This window comes from Dipodomys ordii, unplaced genomic scaffold (assembly GCF_000151885.1).
Source record: "Dipodomys ordii isolate 6190 unplaced genomic scaffold, Dord_2.0 Scaffold14, whole genome shotgun sequence".
In the NCBI taxonomy this organism is placed as follows: Eukaryota; Metazoa; Chordata; class Mammalia; order Rodentia; family Heteromyidae; genus Dipodomys; species Dipodomys ordii.
Genome location: NW_012267230.1, coordinates 7207771 through 7233304, shown reverse-complemented (window position 1 = coordinate 7233304; position 25534 = coordinate 7207771). Strand labels below are relative to the sequence as shown.

The following is a 25534-nucleotide window of genomic DNA, read 5'->3' as shown; positions in this document are numbered from 1 at the left end:
GAAAATGTGACTGAACAATAACTAAAACAAGTGCTCAAGTGATAAAGCACCTGTCTTGCAAGTGTGAGTCCCTGTCCTGCATTTAAACCTCTTTGTTTTCCCCATCCCCACTAAAGAGAGGAGTATGGGCATTTGTAATTATACTTGCTCTGAAAGGTAAAAGCAATTTACAGTGGAGTTAGAGCTTAGAATCCCTTTACCTGGCTGCCCCACCTCTTTCGTGGGGCAACAATATATAGAATTCACTTGCCTGGCAACATCAATGTAATGGGCATGTGTTTCTTCTTCGAGTCCCATAGCTGCATTTCTTAGGTAGGCTTGAAGAGATTCAACTATAGTTTGCAGAGGAGCACCATCAGCTGTCTGCTCAATGAGACTATCCAATTCATGGAGCATGTTTTCTAAGGTAGACTCCCCTTTCATTAAACATCTAAGTGCTTCTGGGAAGATGATTTGTCGAAAATTTGAATTCAATTCCTAAAAACCAAAGAAAAGTATGTGTTTGGGGTTTAAGAGGGAAGATTTGATGCCATAAAAGTAAAAACAAAAAAAAAATGTATGCAATTAGAAACTAGAAGTGGCTACAAAACTCATAAAATTGGCTGGGTGCCAGTGGCTCATGCCTGTAATCCTAGCTACTCAGGAGGCTGAGATCTGAGGATCACAGTTCAAAGCCAGCCTGGGCAGGAAAGTCTGTGAGACTCTTATCTCCCATAAACCACTAGAAAACAAAAGCAGAGCTGTGGCTCAAGCGGTAGAACACTAGCCTTGAGCTGAAGAGCACAGGACAGTGCCCAGGCCCAGAATTCAAACCTCACGACCAACAAAAAAATAAAAAAACTACTTATAAAACTTATTCTGTCTATGAGAAATAAATGTATCCAAGGCCGATGATCAACTTATGATTCAACTAGTTTCCCAGAACTCTAACATACCATACTCAGCTTTGATCTTTAAACGGCTGCTTCAACAACCAAGAGGAAATCCATGTTTTCTTTTAATGAAAAAGACAATGCTCAACTTTTAAAACTGAGGTTAGCATGTTTACCTGCAATGAGGTATATACACCATTGGCTAAGTGAACAGCCTCAGAGGCTTCCATTGGGTTTGGGATGTCTAAGTCCTGCGGCACCAGGTGGCACTGCTTCAGTAACTGAACCAAGCAAGTGACATTCCCACTCATGCTGCACAGCTCCTCTAAAAACCAGGCTCCATCCCGAGACGTCAGGTCAACCAGCTGTTCCCCAGCACTTGAGGCTGCCCCTTCCATCATTAGGTTGCGCCTAAATGGGATAATAAACACGTGCACAGGGAAATGACTCAGTTAAACATATACACAATAGAGGGGGCTAGAGTGGACTTCAAAACCTGAAAAGAAAGCAACGCTAAAAAGATGAAGGAAAATGACAATACCACTTTATATATGGAATTAAAAAGAAAACATGAAATCTTCATAAGGCATCAATTTTTAGGACAATGAAATGGCCCAATATGATGCCAACTCACCTTGTGAGAGTACAAAGCGCAGAAATAATGACACTTGCTAGACTCAAAGATCCTTCTTCTCCATTCTCATGAAGGAAAACTTTAATGCAACGTTCGATTTCTTTCAACTGGTCCTCACAAACGGGCACAGTGACAGCTTCTTGTTTTAAGCGTTCCACTTGTCGGATAAGCCTGCTGTTTATGTCTGCTGCATATCGCTGCAGGGTCATTTCAGTGGCAGTGATGAACTGACACACAGCTGGGGGTGGCTGGGGAGCATACTGCATTTCATATCTATAAAAACAAGAAAGAATTAACATTCATGCTTGGCAAATTATGTAAGACAACTTTGTATTCTATTTCAACTGAAGAGCAGGAATCAAGCTGGAATCAAGCCAATGGGTCAACGCCTGTAATCCCAGCTACTCAAGAGGCTGAGATCTAAGGATCAAGATTTGAAGCCAGCCTGGGCAGGAGAGTCCATGAAACTCTTAGCTCCAATTAAACACCAAGGTGGAACTGGAGCTGTGGCTCAGGCAGCAAAATGCTAGCCTCAAGCAAAGAAAACGTCAGGGACAGCACCCAGGCCCTGAGTTCAAGCCCCAGGACCCACACAGACAGACAGACACGCGCGCGCGCACACACACACGCACGCGCGTGCGCGCGCGCGCACACACACACACACACACACACACACGAGCTGGGGTAAGAATTTTCATTTCTCAGATAAAAGTCTACAGAGTTTAAGCAAATTTCTAAAATGACTTGGTGACCAATATAGTCAAGTTTTGAGTCTAGCTCTCCTTAAACTAATCTCACCACTGGGATATAGCTTAATTAGCAGGGGGAAAAAATTGCCTATAAGGGAAAAAATAGGTTCATATCCTTTTAAAGCTAATACAGCCAGGACTGGTGGCAAATATCTAAAAACCTACTACTTGGGAGGCTGAGGCAGGAGGACAGACCCTGTCTCAAGCATGGAATGGGGGGATGACTCCATTCAGATTTCACCTTTTCAGAGAAAATAATACTGATGTGATTCAAAAATTGAACATTACTGAGACATGGAGGGGAACTGACTGCTGTCAACTTACTTTCTGTAGAGTTCTTGACAACGCTCTACTGTGGTGTTGCAGATAAGCTCTTCCATCCAGGTCTTCCACTGTTCAATTCGGTGTTTCTGAAATATGGCTTTTGGATACTGCAGAGCAACAGTTGCATAGTGATGTAGCTGTTCCAGACAGCCTCGAAGCACCGAGCGTCTCTGCTGCAGAAGAGCGCCAACTTCACCCTCCAGCTGCTCACACTGGCTGATCAGGTGGGCCTGGCCAGCATTCTGCAGAAAGGCTGTTGCTGGCACATAGCTTGGGGGACCTTTTGGTAAAAGACAGTCACATTTCAACTACAGTACAAATTAGAAACACACACACACACACGCACAGGCACATGCACAGAACCCATACCCAGGTATATGCAAAAGAAGCCAACTCATACCAAGGTCCATTTGTGTGCTGATCTCCTGAAGTAAACTTGCAAGCTGTGTTGCTTCTAAATTAGTGAACGCAGCCTGATAATGTGTTATCCACTGTTCAAATTCATTCAGCTTGACCTGGATTGCTTCCTGAACTGCTCTTTGCTGGGTCTGTAGTTGAGTATGTTCAGAATACCTAAGAGGGAAACAATCCAACAACTCACAGATTACCTGCTGCTCATTCTCCTACCTATTTAACAACCTGGATCTTGCTCAGTCAGATGTACAACATCTGCCTAAGTAGCTGCTTTTCAATCTTGACTGAGGGCCCTGCTCAAATGTTCTTTACTCCTCTCAATTTTCCTAGCCCTGTAATTCCCTAGGCTATGCGACGTTTTACATAAATGTATCATATCTGACAGATTTTGAGCTCCTTGAAGGTAGAGAATTGAAGCTTGACAGATATCTGCATGCCTCCTGCTATGCTTGGCACTTGCACGTTCAACTCCAGATTACTGAGCACTGAAACACTGAGCATGTGTGGTAGAAGTACAGTCCCTCAGGTCCCTCAATTTAACTGAATAAGTGTAAAACAATAAAGCAGATAGAAAAAATACCTCTTTACAAATAAGTAAGGACTAAGAGACAACTAGAGAAAAACAAACCTCAGGTTTTATGAACCCAAGTATATTCACTAAACCTACTTATCTACCCTAACTGGTTACACATTTAAGTAAACTGCTGGTTAACACTTTAAAACTAAGGTCCTTCAGAGAACTTTTTCTGACTTTATGAGCTGCTACAGTCTTTTTTTTTTTGTTTTGCTACAGTCATCTTAATTCAAGGTGACCCCCGACCCCCCCCCCCCCCCGGTCGTGGGACCTGAACTCTGGGCCTGGGTGCTGTCCCTCAGCTCTTCAGCTCACTCTACCACTTGAGCCACAGAGCCACTTCTGGCTTTTTGAGCTTATGTGGTGCTGAAGAACCAAACTCAGGGCCTCATGCATGTAAGGCGAGCACTCTACCACTGAGCCACCTTCCCAGTCCCAAAGTGACATTTTACAAACACAAAATCAACCCTGTTTCGAACCTATGTTGTAGCGTGTGTGAAGGATGATCTGCTCCTTCGGCTCCTTCTAGAAACTCTATTTCCTCTAGCAGCTTGCCCTGTAGTTTTTCCACATCCGTCAGCTGCTCTTGTAGGCTGAGATATTCCTCTAAGCTACTGTCCAGCTTGGGAAGCACAACCAGCATCTCATCCCTGTTCTTAAACCAGTTCACCTAAAGAAAGGGTTTATGATTAGGGAGAATCTGGGTCATCAGTGCCTAAATGTTTGTACAAGAATCAAGAAAGGAGGATATGAATGCATTCTTGCCTAAACCTCAACAGAACATGAAAGGAAGATGGCATCACCTCCCTTTCACACACAAAGATAACCAACACATTCATTCAAATTCACACAGCCATTGCTTCCTAAAAGTACATTACACAAAACAAACTGGCATCACCAGCTACAGACAGGGAGGTAAGGTTATTCATCTAGGAAGCACCTGAATTGGTTCCATTGTTTCCCAAATTATTAACCTACCTCTTAAGAGAGGTTATGGAACTATGGATGGGAGCATTGCCTAATAAAGAGATGGCATCAAATTCTCACATTTGACTGTCATTCCAATATTATACACTAATCTTGAAAACAAAATACAGAAAGTATTTTTTTCTTTTTTTTTGGTTGGTGCCAGTACTGAAGTGTGAACTCAGGATGCTCTCACTTGACTTTTTCATTTAAGGCCTGGCCCTCTACCTCTTGAGCCCTTAGCCTGCTGAGTAGCTAGGATTACAGGAATCCACCAGTGCTTTTGTTGTCTTTTTTAAATGGACATATTTACGCTTTTAATAGAAAGGCGTCAGTATCTTATTACATCACTCGTCTTTACCTTTATTTCAGCTACTCTGGAAGAAAAGAGGCTGCGGGTGATCTCTCGCTCCATCTCTCGCTTGCTCTGCTTGCTCTCAGCCTGCTGGCCACCTCCACCATAGACAGCTCCAGCAAACCCAGCCTCGCCTCCTGCTGTCCAGTCCACCAAGGGATCATACACAAAGGCCTCCAGGAGTGTCAGCAAAGTCTCTCGGCCACGCCGCATAATGTGTAGCACCTATTTCAGGAAGAGTCTCAAGTAAGTTTCCTCAAGGAATTTAAAAAATTTTTCTTCTCTTTTGTGCTGGTATTGGGGCTCCAACTCAGGGCGTAGGTGTAGTCTCTCAGCTTTTTTGCTCAAAGCAAGCACTCTACCACTAGAGCCACAACACAGTTCCACTTCTGGCTTTTTTGTAGTTCAACTGAAGACAAGAGGGACTTTCCTGCCTAGGCTGGCTTCAAACCATGATCTCAGATGTCAGCCTCCTGAGGAGCTAGGATTACAGGGGTGAACCACCTAGATCCTGACATTTTTAAATTTTTCATTCAACAGGTCTCCTTCATTTAATAGATACAGTACAATAGGAGAAGAGAAAAAAACTGCATACCTGCTCACAAGAAAGCCTAAAAACACCTTCTACTCCAGTAACACCAAGTGCAGTTTCAATGTTTTGTGTCATTCGGAAAGGGACTTTCTCAGGAACTCTAAGGCTTTTACCTTGAAAAGACAAATTGTTATACTTTGGCTGTTACACTGAAATTATCTGACCCTCCTGTAGAAGTGCAAGTCCACTTCGACCTTACCTTTTTCAAAGCACACATTGTAATCTATGTGGACCACTTCTCCAGTCGTCATATCTATGAGGACATTGTCCAAGTGTCTATCTCCAAGTCCAATAATGTAGCCAACCATAGACATGACAGCAGTAGATCTTGCATAAGACTACAGAGGCAGGGAGTAAGGGAAGCATCATTAATACTATAGTCCTCCCTATGCTCTACTGTGGACAGAAGCCTACCCCTGATCTTAAAACAGACAACACAGAAGTGCTCCTCAAGACTCCTGCAGAGCTCAATGTGTTCATACAGCTCTGTGAGCTCAGCGCCCTGGCTGCAGCTAACCTGCACTGGGGGATCCTCCAGGTGCTGTGTAAGCATCAAGATGCTAGGTTTTCAACTATTTCCCTTCAACCTCCATTGATAGCCTCCTCCCCCCTCCCCTTGCCCCCCCCCCACACATACACCTAAGATTTTATTTTTTGCCACTTCATCGAGCAACCTGCTCTTTCCTGCCTTTATATACAGACATGGCTACAACTTTTTAACTGTAAAGTAAGATTCATATACAGGTTTCAAACTACCAAGTCTTTATTTAGGGACAGAGGGAAGAAGAGGAGACAAACCAGACAAACAAGAAGACATGGTTATAGTCGAAACCCAACATACCTGTGTGACTCTCCACCATTCGTCAGGGGTGGTACAAGATGACCAAAGCTCTTTAGCCAGGAGATTTGGGGGTGTGGCCTCCATTAACTCCTCCAACACAGCCTTCATCACATGTAGGGGCCAGTCCCGACGGGATACATCCAAGCTAAGACCAACAGTTTTCAGAGCTGGGCCAATTTTACTATAGTAAAGTTCACTAGGACGGGGTACAATGCCAGGATTCTGAGGTGTCTGATAGGAATCTTGAGCCTTAAAAAACATACACACACACACATTAGAAAAAATAAGACAAAAATTATTCCAAATGTGAAGTAGTATTTTATTCCTTTCTCTTTTTATTTTGAGGCAATGTAATGCTCTACACTACAGCTCAGCCTGGCCTTGAACTTGAGATCCACCTGCAGTAGCCTCCTGGTTCTTGGATCATGAGTGTACTACCACACCAGTGAGTAGCTTCTATGCACAACAAGGAGCCTACAGAACAATTAACAATGTGACTCTGGTACCAGAGCGACAGGTCTTGCCTTGCTCAAGTATGTTTCACATGTGTCAGATTTTGAGCTTTAGCACCATAAAAACATTAAAGAAGAAAACAGACACCTTCTAAAGGTGTCTTCCTATACCTACCCCTAATTGTAAGCATTTTTTTGTGATGAGGCTAACACTATATAAATTTACTTAATATCCTGAGCACTTACATCTAGATCCTGACACATATTAATAACTCAGCTGCTAAAACAAACCTTAACTCCTAGTCTAAATCAAATTACAAAATCCACAATATAGAGTAAGACTAATTCTACCCTTAAAGTTTTACATTTACCAATTTAAAAATATATGGGTCTCAAAGTTTTTTGATTACTTGAACATCTAAAGACCTTCATAATACTAATGAAAGCATAGAGATGTGAAATACTAATTACTGAGCAGTTGATAACCACAACCAGTCCAATGGCATTTGTGCATCTCAAACATTTATTTTTATAAAACATACTTCCAGAAAACAAGTTTGGTTAAAACAATCAGTCACATTTCTCTGGTCTATCCTTTCCTTAAATTTTTTTTTTAAATGGCAAAAATATTGTGTTGCATGCATATCCTTTTTTTTTTTTTACTCTGTTCTAGGAAGGGAAGAGCCACCTCAGTGGCTTCTAAGGCAAGTACGCTCCCATCACCTCAATTACTTTAGCAATCTTGGTTCCCTTAGCTTCTGCTACATTATGCAGAGCTAGTGATCGAGTTTGCACTATTTGTGTTTTGTTTTGGGGTTTTTTTTTTGGGTCTGGTCCTGGAGCCTGAACTCTGGGCCTGGGCGCTGTCCCTTAGCTCTTCAGCTCAAGGCTAGCACTCTTACCACTTGAGCCACAGCGCCACTTCCAGCTTTTCTTTTTGCTTATGTGGTGCTGAGGAATTGAACCCAGGGCCTCATGCATGCAAGGCAAGCACTCTACCACTAAGCCACCTTCCCAGCCCCCTATTTGTGTTTTTAAAAGAAAAAATCCTAAGTCCTGCAAAAAATGGCTTGTATTTCCAAGAACCAGCGAGTCACATCTATATAATCTTACCTACTCAAAAAGCTGAGATCTGAGGAACACAGTTCAAAACCAGCCTAAGACAGTAAAGTCCATAAGACTCTTTTCTCCAATTAAACATCAAAACCTGAATGTGGAGCTATGTATCAAGTAAGTGGTAGAAGCCAGCCTAGAGTGAGAAAGCTAAAGGACAGTACCTAGGCCCTCCTATGAACACCAAAAAATACCAAAAAGGTTTGTACTAAACTTTTACATTTGAAATAAGAACTGTTAAACATGACAAAAATCCTCCACACACCCCCAAATCACTTTCCAACGAACCTCAAGTGTTTCCTGCTTTAATGCTTAATAAACATGCAAACATGTTCAAGTATAGTCTAGAAATATTCCACAAAACTACTGAACATGTTAATGAACCTGCATAAAAACATTCAAATGAAGCTATGCATATTGTAATGTTGCTAACCTTTTGTGCTTGCAAGGCAGCTTCCCGCTGTTGCCATCGCTTGTAAAGACCAAATAAGGGTGTGGCTCCATCCACCCACTGGATCAGCCCTGACCTTGTGCCCAGTGGTGTTACCGAATAGTGTCGAGCATGGAAACGGGGTGTTTCCTGGCGATTGATCGTAGCGAACATGGTATTCACAATAGATAAGAACTGCATTATCCTCTCATCCAGATGTAAATCCTCCAGTCCTATGAAATTAAAAAAATGTTGCTGGGGTAGGTAACTAAATGAAGTCAAAGTATATCACTTCCTATGTTTTCAACAACAAACAGAACAATAAGGCGTATATCACTTCCTATGTTTTCAACAACAAACAGAACAATAAGGCACACTTGAGTAAATTAGAAGATTCTACAGGAATTAGCATTATGCACCATGCCTCAGTTCTGCTTCTAATGGTTCACATGCAAAAGGGGAGGGGAGGGAATCTTGCTACACCCATCAAACCAGTGCTGTTCAAACTACCCCATGTAGTTACAGGACATACAGCAAATCACCAGGATAAACTTCTCAAAACACTCACACAGGGGCTGGGAAGGTAGCTCAGTGGCAAAGTGCTTGCCTTGCATGCATGAGGCCCTTGGTTCAATTCCTCAACATCACATAAGCAGAAAAAGCCGGAAGTAGCACTGTGGCTCAAGTGGTAGAGTACTAGCCTTGAGCTGAAGAGCTGAAGGACAGTGCCCAGGCCCAGAGTTCAGGCCCCACGACCAACAAACACACACATACACACACACAAGACTAACACTTTTCTTTAAAATGAAGTTAAGCCCTACCTTTGAAAAGGTAAGGATAGTTCTTCCCATCTGATCCTAGAAAGAGAAGTTTCTTGGGTTTGGTTTTAGTTGGTAAAATTGTAATGGTTCCACCCACGCTGTGGATTGTGACTGTGTCTCTGGCTGAGACTTCCCCAGGAAGAGCAATTTCAGTGTTAGTCATGGCAGCCAACCATGGGCTGATTTCTTCAAGGCGTAATATGTAACTTGCACGTTTCTGGGCTCTCTGCTGCAAACTCAGCATTATCTATACTCATAAGATGGGAAAAATAAGTCTATGTTAGGATTGTAACATATTTCCTTCCACACTGATTTTACAGCCCTACACATAACTGCTGCTGGGAATATGGATCACTTGGGAGGTGAAACAACAGGACGTATCCTGCTATGCTCTGTATGATTCCCATTTGATACGATCCTTCACTTCCTCCTCTGTCCAAATAACCAATATAATCAGGGAGACAGAATAAAATTACCACTGTAGTCACAAATTCCGTATTTTAGTCCTTACTTACTATGCCCAACAATGCCAAGACAAATCAATGTGGCCCTCCTAATGGAGCAAAAGAGATAGCTAGCAGCCACACTCACTCTTAGGAAGCCAATTTAAAAGACATTCACATTAAGTTTTAAGGAAAAAGAAATGAGGCTTTACCTACTCTTATTTCATTGAAGAGAAAAAAGAAAGCACATCAGGAAAGAATTTGTTTGTAAGAATTTGTTTGTTTCTGAGACAGTCTTCTAATGTAGCCCTGGGTGGCCTTAAACTCAAGATCCCCCAGCCTCCACCTCACAAGAGCTGAGATTACTGGTATGTGCCACCATACATGGCTTTAGGTAAGAATGCTTCCAATAGAAAAGTAAACACAGCTCTGATTACTTAAAGTATGCTACGAACTACAATCCCTTCTAATAATCACAGGGAACAATAGATCAGATGTCCAACAATGTCCCTACTCAACAAACTGCATCTGAATTAATGAACAGTGGGGCTTTGGCCTTGTGAAAATTATCAATGCAATCTTTAGCAAACTTGTTCATAAAAACAAGTAACTGGCAATCCCACAAGTATCAAATGACAGAAGAATAAACAGTGGAACTTTCACATAATCACTGTTTAGTTACATACAACACATGGATGAGGAGTTGGGGATATAGTTCACTGGTAGAGGACCTTACCAACATGCCCAAGTCCCTTAGGTCCAACACACACACACACGCACGCACGCACGCACGCACGCACGCGCGCCTTTTTTCAGACTACTTTATACCTCTTTAAATGGAATCCAGCTGCTTCCAGGCTTTGCAGGGTTTGATGAGGTCTTCAGCTTTTACACACACACACACACACACAGCCTTTTTTCAGACTACTTTATACCTCTTTAAATGGAATACACACACACACACACACACACAGAGAGCCTTTTTTCAGACTACTTTATACCTCTTTAAATGGAATCCAGCTGCTTCCAGGCTTTGCAGGGTTTGATGGGGTCTTCAGCTTTTCCAGGGCATTTTCAATGGCTTCACCATAGTTATCCTGAAACCACTTTTCATGGGGTGTTTCTGCAGGGGCTGCTGTGATACTCCTCACATGCTCCAAGGCAAACACAATGGGCTTCATCAGAGCTGTGTGCTTTTCCCGCATGATGGCAATTTTCTCTTCTCTATGCAGCAAGACATTTATTCAGAAAGTTACCATAATTCAAGTTTTACAACAACTGAAATACGTTGCAAGTATGTGTGGAAACTTAACTCTGAAATCCCTTCCTAGATAACTAATGTAAGCTAATTAAAAGAAAGCTTTCAACAAATGTGACATACTTCAAATTTATATAGTATGAGTAAACAGTACCAAAAATAAATATAAACAGAGTAAAATATTGGCAAAGTAACCTACTAACACAGTAGTGTGAAAAATAACTCTGCCTATAAGAAAGCAGCTTTTTTTTTCTCTCTCTCTCTCTCTTTTTTTTTGTCAGCCATGGGGCTTGAACTCTGGGCCTGAGCACTCTGGGCTAGCGAGCGCTCTACCACTTGAGCTACAGCACCACTTCCGGTTTTCTGGTGGTTTATTGGAGATAAAGAGTTCACGGACTTTCCTGCCCGGGCTGGCTTTGAAACCCAATCCTCAGATCTCAGCCTCCTGAATAGCTAGGATTACAGGCGTGAGCTACCAGCGCCCAGCTAGCAGCTTCTCTTTTCAATACTGTTAGGCAAACACAGGCTATCTGCATGGCAAAAATCTGAAATAGGCTCTTACCCTTAAATCATAACCAAACATGACTCAGAATGGAAAAATGACCTAGACTTGAGACTTTTAGAACTCTTGGAAGTGAACATAAAGGGGAAGGCTCTGTGACACCAGATTCCTTGGATATAGCACCAAGAGGAATAACAGATTAAGCTGAACTTTAAAACATTTGTATACCAAGAGAACGAAAAGACAACCCAGAGGTGTAGAAAAGTATTTTCAAATCTCCTATCTGATAAGGAGCTAATAACCAGATCCTAAAAAGGATTTCTGTAACTCAACAACAAAATCACAATCTAATTAACAGCAACAGTCTTCTCCAGAGAAGATTCACCACCAATAATGAGCAACACATGAAAAGATGCTCTGTATCTAAGTCATTAAGAAATGCAAATCAAACCCACAACGAGGTACCCCATCATACCTATTAGGAGAGTATTAACAAAAATGCCCAGAAAATGAAGAAGGAGAAAGAGGTAAACAAGGGCCATATTAGTCTTAAGTGGAAAAAACAGTGTTGAATAATTACTGTGTGCTTATTTGGGCTAAAGAATAAATTGTACAAATCCTAATGGTGGCATAGTATTGTGAATGTAGGTACAGTTAAAAGTGGCTATGACGGCCAGATGCCAGTGGCTCAGGCCTATAATCCTAGCTACTCAAAAGACTGAGCAGCTAAGGATCAAGGATCAAAGCCACCCCACCCAGGCAGAAAAGTCCATGAGACTCTTATCTCCAATAAACTACTCAGAAAAAGCCAGAACTGGCACTGTGTCTCAAATGGTAGAGAGCTAGCCTTGAGCAAAAAGAGGCTCAGGGACAGAGTCCAGACCCTGAGGAGCTCAAGCCCCAGGGCCAACAAAAGCAAAACTAGCTAGGATGATAAATAGATTGCAAGTTGTTTTTGTTTTTGTTTTTTTTTTGGGGGGGGAGTCCGGTCATGGGGCCTGAACTCTGGGCCTGGGCACTGTCCCTAAGCTCTTCAGCTCAAGGCTAGCACTCTACCACTTGAGCCACTGCGCCACTTTCAGCTTTTCTTTTTGCTTATGTGGTGCTGAGGAATCGAACCCAGGGCCTCATGCATGCAAGGCAAGCGCTCTACCACTGAGCCACCTTCCCAACTCCAGATTGCAAAATTAAAAAAAAAAAAAAAAAAGCCAAGAGGCTTCATCTTCTGGGCAAAAGTGGAGGAAAACATACTTGCGTAAGGTGTTGTTGTTCTGGACTCGCTTCACCTCATCTTCCAGCTGCTGAATCCGTCTCAGGACATACATGTGCTGTTGTAACAAAACTCCCAGCCAAAGCTCGTCCCAGAGCACAGTGACCCTGCGCAGCTCTGCCACCAGCATCTGGACCTGCGTACATAGCACCCCCACTCAGCTTGGCTCAGCTCAGCTCACATGCAGTTCTCCAAACACTGGCACTACAAGTTAAATGCTCACTAAAGAATTACAGACCCTCCTCCAACTAGATCCACAAAGATAAATAAAACTAAACTTGATAATCCTTAAAGCTTTGTTTCTCAAATATTATTTTCAAGTCAGTCTATATGAGCATTATTTTTAAGGCTTTTAGGGGTAGAGTACATAATGAAACTTTTTAAAACATGCAAGTTTGTTTTCTTTGTACCTGTAACACCATAGTAGGGTTTGCAGAGGACAGCTTATCCACAATTTTGCTGTAGCAATCCTGCATCATAGCTTGGTCTTCATTTAATCCACTCTTCGGTTCATCCTTGTTGCTATCCTGAGAAGCAGGAGGACTTCCTCCCTCACATTCTGAAACCAGCAATTCTTCTCCTTGAATATTTCCAAGTAAGGTTGGAATTGCAGATGAAAACTTGTTTCCTATAGTGGAATGGGCAAAGGAGATAATCTGGGTGTCTCTACTATGAGCACATGCTGTTACAGAAAACATGCATCATCTATTGGCCTTCACACAAGTCATTTAACTTAGTTTCCTTCTGTGCATTAAGACAACTAAGAATATGGATATTCTGCCATTTTACAGATTTATAAACATTAAACATTACAAGCCTGAAAAAGACCTGCAGGAAGATGGTAAGTTTCTAACAAATCAGGTGTTCTCCTAATCTAGAGTTTGACCTAATCCTTAACTGTTCCATGGGCCTGAACTGATGCGAGAAATTCCATTTCTCCCTGGGTTTGTGGGTCACAGTTAAGACTGAAAATAACATGTAAAACAAGATCCTAGGAGCAGATATACAGCAGTTTAGCCCTTCAGTCAATAATTCTTACTTCCAACTCTAGAACACAAATCTTAAAAACCATAATGTATACATAAAGCAGAATATTCAGCATTGCCTACCAGATGCCTGGGATTCGCTGCTGAGTGAGATGGTCCCTACTATTGCAGGGTACAATATGAGATGGGGAGAATCTTGAGCTACACGGCATAGGAGGTTGCAAATACTCTGACGCACATATACTTCAGGGTGATTTAAGCGTGAGAAAAGCTGTGGAATAATTCCTTCAGGATAAGAAAAAAAGGAAAAAAGTCATTAAATCCTGTCAATATACTGGATGCCAAAGGTTAAAACCTGGTGTCTGTCTGTATCAGAACAAATTTTAAAGTACTCAAAGTTGCCCCTATGATAGCAAAGAACTACATAGAATAGCTCTTGATTTCTAAGTTTGGTAGGATATAAACCTTTAATCAAAAAGTGTCCTAGAGAAATGGATTTTCAACAAATGCTTACAAAGAAGGCAGATACAAATACTTTTACAAAGGCTAAGCAAAGAATCTTTTTTAATTTACTTTCATCGCCATCTTCTCACTCTGTGGAAAGGTTAGAGGGATGGAAGGTCTTCGTGATAACAGGCAGTCCAGGACACCCTATAAACATGGCTATTCTGCAACACATCTAATAACGTGTAAAGTAACTACTCTCTTTTCTTGGCTCATATGTCCACCTCGGAAACAATATTCTCTGATGCATTTTTATTTAGGACTCACCTCTCCATGGGGCAGTAGGTGTTGTTTCCAAACCGTGCTCTAGGTACTGTCGGAGCTCACCAGCATGCTTCACAAGCAACCTGAGCAGTCGCAAAGTGGCCATTACAATCACATCGTCAGTGCTCTGCTCTGCCCTGTGACTCAAATGTAGCCTGGGGTCATCCTCATCCAAAGGAATCTGACAGTGAAAGATTAAGGGAAGAAAGGTCTTTTTCTCACCCTTGTTTTTGTAATAAAAAGAATATCTAGTACAAATGATTTCCTAGAGCATAATGCCACTTACCTGACCAGCGTTGAGCTTAAGGAAGGTAAAATATGCACTACAAGACAATTTGTACAGGCTGAAGATTCTATCCACAACTTTCCTCCACACTTTTATAACGCCTTCAGTTGCACTTTCATCGAGCTCAGAAAGCCATGGGCAGCTTGAAAGTAACTGCCGCCAGATTACATCGACCATGTCATCTTCCTCATTATCTTCATTCTCTGTTATCTGAAGTGTTATATCCTCATCCTAGAGAAAAATTGGACATAAAATGGTGATTTTTTTAAAAAGTAAGGTAATCATAAAAAGACATATTCCACAGTATTACTGCTCCATTCACTCAGTCCACGTCAATAGGCTTCTTTGTATTTACTAATGAATGCAATGAAGGATTTAAGCAAAGACTGAGTTGTTTGAACTTTAAATACTTCTAAATTACAAGATTCTGACCGAAGAGTAAATATACTATATTCGTAAAGTTTAAAGCTAACAGGATAGTGAATATGAACAAGCCTTCCTTTCTCATACCGCATACATACCTAGCACCTGCTTTGGCAGAGACTTATAGATGCCACTGTTTAGGGAAGAACTCACTCATCAGAATTTAGCCTGACAAATGAAATCCAGGATTCTGAAGACTACAACTGAATATGCAATAGAATTCAAGAACTGATGTCTTGGGTCAGAGAGGGAGGGAATACTACTCATCACTTAGTCATCGGTCTTCACTCTGGCTATTTTGAGAATCACCAACACACATGCATAAGCACCATGCAGAATCTCTAGGGGTAAATTCTAGGGGTTTAACAGCTCCCAATCTAGGGTAAAGAACCAGATCCCACCTCCACCCCCCATTTCCAGTGCTGAGGTTTGAACCTAGAGCTTCACACATGCTAAGTATACCCCTCTACCACTGAGCTGCACCAACCCCAGAATCTAATTTCTGATCATAGAGTAATTAAGAGATGTAATTTATATAAAATGAACGTCGCCTAGTTTTCAAAGGCCCCTAAGGAAATAACTTGATTTCTCAAGAAACTATGTTCTTAGGAAAAAATTAAACTTTTTTTTTCCCCCAGTTGTGGGGTCTGAACTCTGCGCCTGGGCACTATCACTCAGCTCTTCAACTCAAGGCTAGTGCTCTACCACTTGAGCCACAGTGCCACTTCCGACCTCAAGCATGCAAAGTAAGCACTCTACCACTAAGCCACCTTCCCAGCCCAAAACTATTTTTTTAATCTTAAAATTCCAAAGTTTATATTTGCAATGGTAACTGCCTCATTCAATAAAGTAGGACAGACAACCAATGAGTGGAATGGCAACCTTGCCACCATCGAACACCAACACAGATGTGTCTTCCTTGCCTGAATTCCTGCTGGTCGACACACAGCCTGTCCAAGAATACCATATATTCTCTCTCTCTCTTCTTCAGTTACAGAATCTGGAAGCAGATTTTGAACTTCTGATTTTTCTCTAGGCAACAGACGAACACCTTCTCCCTGACTGTAAAAATAAACAAATCATCAAATATTTCAACTACTTCAGTATCATCAAATTATTAGACATTCTAATAATGCATTGAATTCCACATTGAACTCTACGTACCTGGCATTGTCAACCACCTTCCTGCCCCACCGATAAGCCCAACTAGCCAATGCTGCCCAGGATTTGGCAACTTCAGGTGCCTGTACTGATGACAGATGATATAACTGTCCCAAAATGAAGTCAGGTTCTCCAACTCCAATATGCACTGTCATGATGGGGGGTGAGAGGAGGAGGAATGAAAGAATTCACAGCATTACATATAGAAATTTCTGACATTCCCATCAAAATTTTAGGTCTTTGTTATCTGCGAGCAATCAGTAATTTCCATAATTTGATTAACTTTCAAATTTAGATAGTGCTTTTCTAAAATTTTAGTATGTTAAAATCAGTAACTTGGCATTTTCCAAGTAATGCTTGGTTCAGCAGTAGTAGAACACATCTCTTATAACAATAAACTTTAGCAACAGTTCAGTTTTTAAAAATGTCAGAGTATGTCTCACATTCTACATTTCAATGGACATTTCTTCGTGACTAGGTTATTTTAAACATTTTTGGCAAAAATAATGAACAAGTGCTGAATATATTATTCAGTAAGTCTCATTAAGCAGAAATCTTTATTTTCTAGAGAAAGAAAGTACCTTCCACAGTGCATTTGCCAAGATTTACAATGAATGTAAAACGTGTTCTTTTATGAGTGCCAAGACCTGATAGCACATGTTAGAATTATAAGACCAATCTAAGTCAGTCAAATCTTATGTTTTAGTACAACAAAATAATTGGTACATGCTTCTCATGTTTCAGGAAAGAATTATCCCCACAGTATACAAACAAGAAATCCAAAATTTCTTGGACTGTGGATCCAGCTCAGAACCCACTTACATACTATGAGGTGATCCTGCATCAATTCCTACCAGGAGGAGGAGGAGAAGGGGAGAAGGAGGCCAAGGGGAAAAAAGAGGAAGAAGAGGAGGAAGAGGAGGAGAAAGAAGGAAGAGAAAGAGGAGCAAGAGGAAAAGGAAAAGGAGGAGGAGAAAAAAAGAGGAGGAGGAAGAATTTTGACTGAATTAACTACCTGTCAGTTTTTGTTCAGTAGTACCAGTGTTAGAAGTCAGGTGCTAATCATTCATACTGTACTCCTAACTGCTCAGGAGGCTGAGACTGGAGAGCTAAAGGATCATGATTCAAAGCTAGCCTGGACAACAAAGTCCTTAAAATTCCATCTCCAAATAACTAGCCAAAAGCTGGGCTGGAAGCATGGTTCAAATGGGAGAGTACCAGATAAGAGGTGGGGGTAGGGGGAAGGTGTGCATATGCATAGACACACACAAGCACACACATCACCCTGAGGATTAAGAAACCTGTACTTCAACATTCTAGGCCACACAGGCTATGCTATATCTTCATTGGGGTATCAGAGGCAGGACCTTACTTCCAACAGAAACCTCATTTCAGTCACATTGTTTTCCATGGCCAGCATTACATTATAAATTTCAGCCTTACAAATTAGTATTTTTCAAGAAAGGAAAAGAATATCTTAATGTTTTTTTCTTTCATGCATGTGTTTCTAACGCATTTATAAGATTATCTCTTTGTTGCTTTGTATGTCCCTCCCCACAGTGACCCCTGCTTTCACTATATTTGATGTCAGTATAACTTGAGGAGGAGATGGGAAAAACCAGTTGTTTAAAGATACAGGTGGACCTGTTGCAACAATGAGAAGTACAAGTTGTCATGTTCAAAACGAGCTTTACAACGTTGGGGGGGGGGGAAGGTGGGGATGGAGAAAGATTGGGATTGGGGGGGAGGGGGGAGGCTGGGAAGGGATGTGAAGGGTAAACAAAAGGAGGAGGCTGCAATGCTTGGTAAGAAATGTACGCACTATCCTGCCCATGTAATTGTAACCCCTCTGTACAGTATTTTCACAAATAAAAAAAAAAAAAAAAAAAGAAAGGAAAAGAACAAATGCTACCTGTCGACTCACTCTCGATCCGAGGGTACTCTTCCTCAATCGTGTTGACAGTGGGCAGCTCTATTAAAGTGAGTATGTTTTTCGATAGAGTAGAAAGACCTGAGGTGTTCTGCTGCTGTTGTGCTCTGTAGACCTGCTTCAGCTGTCCAGATATCTCTTTCCATTCAGCCTGGATCCATTTAGCTAGCGTCAGAATTGATTTAGCAACTGCATATTCAGCTTTGGCAGATTTGCAGAAAGACAGAGCACAAGAACTCAACATCTCCATCGCATGAGTTGATTGGCCTGAACCCAGCAAACAAAAAAGACAATTTACCCTTAAAAGCAAATATAATTATTTCACAGCAATACAATGTTTTGCTCTAAAAAAAAAAAAGGTAATTCAGTAATAATCAGTAATTTCTGGAAATAGTTCTTACTTATACACTGTGATAATTAGCATATATTAATTAAAATTAGCATATATTAGATATTTACTTCCTTTTAAAAGCACTGAATTACATGTCAGTTACAAAACAACTCGGGAATTAAACCTTCTGCAGCAACTGAAAATTCTCACTTTTTCTATTATAAGTCAGACAGATTTTTACTATACTGTATATTTTACTAACCTGCTGTATACAACAGTTTGGTTTTCTCAATATCAAGTTCAGGCCCCCATTTTTCATCTACTTGGCCTTGAGTTGAGAGTTTTTTAAAATGCTGGACTAAGTCCTGGGCAGTGGTCGTCTTTCCCAGTTGAACCTTACTGCACTGTGCCAGCAGTCTTGTCGCAAGCGACACATTCCCCCGTTTTCTAGCAAACTTGGCTGCTGTCAGGCCTAACTCCATGAGATGGCTTCTAATTGGGACTGTTTGCTCTGGAAAAAGAAAAGGTTTCATCAGTCCCCAATTCCACTTCATTAACTCACTGAAAAGACAGGAGCAAGTATTGGAAAAATAAGATCTACAACATTCACTATACAAATAATATGGAAAATACAGATAAGACTATGAGATACAACTACACCCACTCTCAGTGATTGAAACTTAATAAAAGACTAAAATTACTAAGACCAACAATAGCAAAGGTTTAAAAAAACTGAAACCTTCATAAGATGCAAAATAATACAAACGTAACACCACCTTTTTTGGGGGAGGAGGGGTCATGGGGCTTGAACTCTGGGCCTGGGTGCTGTCCCTGAGTTCTACTGTTCAAGGCGAGCGCTCTACCACTTGAGCCACAGTGCCACTTCGAGTTTTCTGAGTGGTTTACTGGAGATAAGAGTCTCCCAAGTTTCTTGGGCCAGCTGGCTTTGAACTGCGATCCTCGGATCTCAGCCTAATGAGTAGCTAGGATTACAGGCATTTTTTAGGTTTTCGTTTTGCAGTAGTGAAGTTTGAACTCAGACCCTGTTGGCTAGGCAAGTACTCTACCAGCTAGTTTTGCTTCATCTACTTTTCAGATACTGTCTTGTGATTTGTCAGAGGCTAGCCTCCAACAACCCTACACTTGGGATTACAAGCTTAAACCTCCAATCAACCTGTTTGTTGAGATGGAGTCATAGTAACTTTTTGCCTGGCTGGGCCTTGAACTTTGGTCTTTCAGATCTGAACCTCCCAAGTACCTGGGATACAGACATAGGCTTCTACAAACAACCACTTTAGAGGAAAGTGGCAAACTATTAACCAAGTTAAGCCATGTGACCTAACAATCTGTCTCCTAGGATTTATTTTATAAAAAAAAAAAAAAAAAACCACAACCCAAAGACTTGCACATCAACATTTATTGCAGCTTCACTTAACTGCCCAATGAGAAAAACACAATAAAAACATTCATCAGAGAAGGAAGAGTTGAATGGTAGTATACAACAAAAAGACCAACCTTACTGATAGCTTTAACGTAAGTGAACCTGAAAAGTAAGCTAAGCAAGAGAAGGTGGACAGAGACCAGATAGCTGTATGATCCCACCACACTTTACACTTGTAATTTATGTATCAATACAGCTACTTTGAAGAACAAAACATTTTACCTTTGATTTTCTCCAACAACTGATTCTGGTACATGGTGTACCTCAATGCCTGCATCCAGGGCCTCACATCATGCTGCTTGCAGGAGCGCAAAGCCTCACTGTACAGTGGAATCAGACAGTCCTGACAGAGGAAACAGACCCTGTGTAACATGCTCCCCTCAGGTCTGCAGCCACACTGCTAGTATAAGCAGGCCCAAGTATAGAAGGGCAGCTTCAGATTGATTCATTTTCCTATCCCCCTCCACCTTATCATTATTACAAGAGACAAATACACTCCAAAAGACAGCCTGCTTTGCAACATAACTTTGGAATATTAAATCTAACTTACCAATATACTTACCAAGAAAGTAAATACATTTTTATTTTAATAATGCATTTTACAAAAAAAAGTGCATTTACTAAATAAATTTAAATATTATGCCTAAATATCTTTACATATGCTAATCCTTTACATCAAAAAAGAAAAACTTTAATGTGACAATTAGTCATCCTTGAAATGCTCTTAGATTCTTCCATCTGCCCCCCACATCTCAAATGAAAATCTTCCTGCAGATAGGTTATTCAGTAACTTGTTCAACTATAAATGCTATTTTAAAAACTGAAAGAATAAGGTCTTTGGTTCTATACTTAGGCCAATTACTTACCGTCCCCAAGATATGCTTACAAAACACATTTGTACTTACCTCTGTTGAAAGTCGATTAGCAACTGTGTTCTCCAAAGCAGAAGAGCAATATAACTGTAAGGTACTCAGGACCGGCAAGGACTGGGAAACTGTTAATGTAGACAATCTCAGTGGTCCAATAGCTATGCGAGAGGTTTGCTTCAAGTACTTTACCACATTTCTGAAAGAAATATTTACCCCAATTAATTAATGAGATTGCGCAACTACAAAGTACTAAATGTTCAAGGGAAAGTGACAAGCCTGCTCCACATTAAAAGGATCTAAGTCAGACATTTGCTCTGAAGGATTTTTTATATTGTTTAGTTTTTATCTCAGTCTGTTTTGACAAGTGGCAATCATAATGACTTCTACAACTATCAAGCCTATCAGTAGTAGTGATTCAGCAACTGCCTCTTCCCAAGTGCTCCTACTTCTGCATGTGTGTATAAATTTACCATATATAATGCAGATTTTACTTCCTGAACATTGAACTTACTAACAAGATGCCAGTAGCTCCTAGCTACTTAGAAGGCTGAGATCTGAGGACTGAGGTTCAAAGCCAGCTGGGGCAGAAAAGTCTGTAAGACTCAAATCTCCAATAACTTCTTTTTGAAAAAGAAGTGGAGCTATGGTTCAAATAGTTGAGCATAGACTTCAATGAAAAAGCCAAGAAGAGTGCAAGAGGCCCTAAGTTCAAACCCCAGTACCAGTACCAAAAGATAAAAATAAATAAGACTGAACTTACTCAGTTATAGACTGCCACTTCTGATCCTGTTCTATGTGGTTTAAAGCAGTTGCCAAACAAACAGAACTTCTCAACAACTGAACTTCAATGGACTTCTGAAGTTCCCTTGGATCCGGACTTAACATATTAGGAAGTAGTTTTTTCATATCTAAAAAAATTAAATTTCATTACATAATTTTCTTTTGATGTTCAAGAAAGAATTTATCTTGGCAATACTTAAACAATGATCAATAAATATCTTTCATTTGTAAATTCAGGTCACTAAACACTGTAATTAAACATATTTAGTAGATAGCTAAACACCATTATCTCATATAAAATTTCTCTTTGAGGGCTGGGAATGTGGCTTAATGTGCTTGCCTAGCATTCATGAAGCCCTGGGTTCTATTCCACTACTGTAGAGTGCTAGCCTTGAGGCAAAATTAGCTCCGGGACAGTACTCAGGACAGTGCTCCTGAGTTCAAACCTCAGGACTGGCCAAAAAAAAAAAAAGAAAGAAAGAAAGAAGAAAGAGGACAGAGGAGGAGAGAGGAAGAGAAAGAGAAGGAGGGGGAGGAGGAGGAAGAGGAAAGAGAAGAGAAAGGAGGAAGAGGAAGAGAAAGAGGAAGAGGAGGAGGAAGAAGAGGAGGAGGAAGAGCAGGAGATGGTGAAGGAGGAGGAACAGGAGGAAGAGGTGGAGGAGAAGAAACCAGGAATAGAGATGTGGCTCCAAGTGGTAGAGTGCTAGGTTTCTGCAAGTCAGGGTCAGCGCCCAGGCCCCAAGTTCAAGCCCCACAACTGGAAAAAAAAAATTCCTCTTGTGTTCCTAAAACTCATTTGATTTTAAAGGCTCAAAAATCAGTAAGCTACCTACAATTTAAAAAGACAAATCTTGATCAATGTTGGCAAATCTTACTAGATCTTCAAAATCAAGGCAAACAGAATACTTCTATTCCTACATACTATAACATTTTTAGAAAATGTGATCAAGATCATAATTAGTGAGCCACATCAAGATAAAAATCAAGGAAAATATTTAACTGAAATGCTACTTTATACTTTTCCAAATAAAATGTCTTTTAAAAAAAATCTCAAAGTAGCTTTTTCCTAGTTTACTTAATTTTAAGAAAATTATTTTTCATTTCCCAAATCATATGCTAATAGACAAACTATATTTATGGCTTCCCATGGGATTCTGCATACTTCCCCCAAAGAAATGTACACCAACTTCCAATTTTTCTAGTAAAATATACTAGAAACTCATCCACTGAACAAGCTGACTTTGGCCAGCTGTAGTGGTGCAAACCTGTAATGTCAGCACTAGTTAAGGAGTCAGGAGTTCAGTGAGTATGAGGTCAGTTTGGGCAACACAGACCATGTCTTAAAAACAAAACAACAAAAAACAAACCACACACACACATACACACACACACATTCTCTCTCTCTCTCTCTCTCTCTCTCTCTTTAAAATTATTTTCTCAAATACCTATTTTTTCTTTTGATCCTCCAGCAAGAAGATTAATGTTTTCTCCTGGTAACAATTCTAGTTGCTCAGTGCATTCAACAAATTCTCCAGACTCAAAACTACTTAGTGACCTGTAATTAAAATATTGGTCAGTTTGTGTTCTATCCTCTCCAGCCTAAGGAACCATTCAATGAAAGAACTCCACAGTTTGAGAAATTGCCTTCAGATCTGCCATCACTTTTATTTTGAAGGCGTGACTACCAATTAGCACTAAAACTACAGCAGGAGACAGGAATATCACAGCTATTAGGCATTTATCTGTGCCTACTCACCTCTTCCACCCCCAATCTCCCTCAACACACTGCCCCATACCCCTCACCCTCCCATGCTGCAGCCTGTTGGCCAGGTTGCCTTCAGCACATGGTTATAGTGGGAAGGTGGGAGACCTCCAAAGCAACATCAACACCTTTCCCCCCTTCTTCATCACCCCACCTGAGTCTAAACCCCTCTTTCATTGCTCCCATGCCTCCTCATTGAGGCCATTTCCTCCTCTTGAGAAGTAGTCTTTCTACTGTCCTGATTTACCTGAAGAGGAATGAACCTCTGAAACTTCAAGAGCCATACAGCCCCAGTGGGAGGAGGAGAGGCCTCACCATCCTAGCCAAGGCTGGTCTCACATCCTTCTCTCTCTCTCTCTCTCTCTCTCTCTTCCCCTTTCTCCTACAGCTGTCCCAAAGCAAAAACTTCATTTCTCCATCTCACCTATCCCTTCCTTTAACACTTAGCCTGAAACTGACACATTCAGATGAGGGCAATTTCCAGGGGCTTCTTGCTGGGTGGGCTGTGATGACTTAGCCATCTTTCTAAGGGTCTTGGTTCCTTTCAAGTAGCAGGTTCCCTGTGTCTCCATTGTGCAATGAAACACTTTGAGCTGACGACTGCCTGTATATGGGCCAAGGTTCAATTTCCTCCCCTACCTCCAGTCTACCACATATACCAACACACTGCCTGTGCCCAATCTACTTTTCAGGTTACAGTAAAGGCCAACCCTACTTAAATCCTTCTATCAATCAATGTTCTTTCAACCTCTGGGAATGTGTTGTATTGGTGCATCCCACTGCCAGGAGTGTGGTGCATGGAAAATGAAACAGCACAATGAAAAGCTAGCATACTAAGGCTAAGGACCTTTCCCTTCTTGATCATGACTGGATACAGTGAGTACTCAATTCTGACTCATTTATACAATTAACAAATGTGCTATAATTTAATTTATGGATGGCTGTAAGCACTGTCCTTGTTCGGTTTTATTTTATAGTCATACCTAATTTAGAAACAAAAACTGTCACATGGAATACTTTTTACAGCAGACATAACATTTTCTTCCATCTTTTTCCCCCCATTGAATGAGTCTATCTTCTCATCTCTAGTGTCTCCTCTCTATATAGTCATTTTTATAATAGTGTTATTAAAACACAATCTTTCTATATAAGCAGATAAAACATTTCCTCCATTGAGGGAGACATTACAGTTAGGGGAAATCTGTTTTGCTGGAGTACTAATTACTTGATGTAGTTGAAGTCGGCCTTCAGGTTGAGGGAAGTGCTGCTAGTGCTCTTCTTCAGGTCGTGCACGGCACTCTGCCACTCCTGCACAGCAGCCCAATCAGCAATGGACACATAGCACTCACATGCCTTGTTTCCTAAGTAATTAATGACCTCAGGGGAAGACTCTGTTGGTTTGGACAGCACAGTTTTTCTGGATTCACCTGAATGAAAATATTTTGTAAAATGAGAACACAATGACCCAAGTGGATCCACTATTGTAAATATTTCAGAGCTAAGAAACCTGAAACCATACAAGAAGGTCACTGTCACAAAACAGTTTAATATAACCCTTGCACTGTTTCCTGTAAACAACAACTACTCACCGTTCAGAGAATGCTTGGGGCTGGCACTGTTGCGCCCTGCATTGGCCAGAGTGAGAACAGATTTGTCAAAGCTGGAGATGCAGCAATCAACCCCCGTCATGGCACATAAGTGCTCCTGGTACTCCACAGAAGCCTTTTCAAACCTTAAGTCCAAATGGAAGACATTTTTTATTTTAAATATGAATTATCTCCTTTCCAACAACTTAGTGGTAAACAAATGGATTACTCACGGGGCATAAGCAAGAGTAAACTGTGTGTGGGGTGAGAGCATGGGAACTGACGAATTAGATCTTTTCCTTAAAAATGAAAATTAATTCAAGAGTTTAAGTATAACTGGACATGGGTGGTACATACCTATAATACCAGACCACCTGCTCAAAATACACCAAGACCCTAGCCCAGCCAAAAGTTAGTGAGACTCTATCTCAAAAACAAACTGAAATAGAAAATAAACCTGTCATACCAGACACTCAGGAGGCAGAGGCAGGAGTACTGCAGTAAGAGATCAGCAGGGCTATGAGATCCTATCTGAAAAACTAAAGAGAACAAAAAAACAGCCAGGCGCTGGTGGCTCACATCTGTAATCCTAGCTACTCAG

The 25534-nt window shown here is 41.0% G+C and overlaps 1 protein-coding gene across 1 annotated transcript in view; it reads right to left on the bottom strand.

Annotated features, from left to right (window-relative positions):
• Positions 1-25534, bottom strand: part of Smg1 (SMG1 phosphatidylinositol 3-kinase-related kinase) — a 78005-nt gene that overhangs the window by 19491 nt on the left and 32980 nt on the right. Inside the window, exons 24-51 of the mRNA XM_013011506.1 lie at positions 24937-25079; positions 24573-24774; positions 23031-23140; positions 21566-21713; positions 20842-21001; positions 20159-20279; positions 18758-19006; positions 18147-18431; positions 16238-16382; positions 15997-16135; positions 14651-14881; positions 14368-14545; positions 13720-13881; positions 13021-13238; positions 12592-12746; positions 10582-10804; positions 9138-9384; positions 8320-8549; positions 6322-6570; positions 5680-5818; positions 5484-5593; positions 4895-5113; positions 4047-4237; positions 2980-3152; positions 2580-2859; positions 1507-1779; positions 1049-1283; positions 251-477 (exon numbers count right to left, since the gene is read on the bottom strand). Of these exons, the coding sequence (XP_012866960.1) occupies positions 251-477; positions 1049-1283; positions 1507-1779; positions 2580-2859; positions 2980-3152; positions 4047-4237; positions 4895-5113; positions 5484-5593; positions 5680-5818; positions 6322-6570; positions 8320-8549; positions 9138-9384; positions 10582-10804; positions 12592-12746; positions 13021-13238; positions 13720-13881; positions 14368-14545; positions 14651-14881; positions 15997-16135; positions 16238-16382; positions 18147-18431; positions 18758-19006; positions 20159-20279; positions 20842-21001; positions 21566-21713; positions 23031-23140; positions 24573-24774; positions 24937-25079 (5442 nt within the window). The remainder of the gene's footprint in view (positions 1-250; positions 478-1048; positions 1284-1506; positions 1780-2579; positions 2860-2979; positions 3153-4046; positions 4238-4894; positions 5114-5483; positions 5594-5679; positions 5819-6321; positions 6571-8319; positions 8550-9137; positions 9385-10581; positions 10805-12591; positions 12747-13020; positions 13239-13719; positions 13882-14367; positions 14546-14650; positions 14882-15996; positions 16136-16237; positions 16383-18146; positions 18432-18757; positions 19007-20158; positions 20280-20841; positions 21002-21565; positions 21714-23030; positions 23141-24572; positions 24775-24936; positions 25080-25534) is intronic.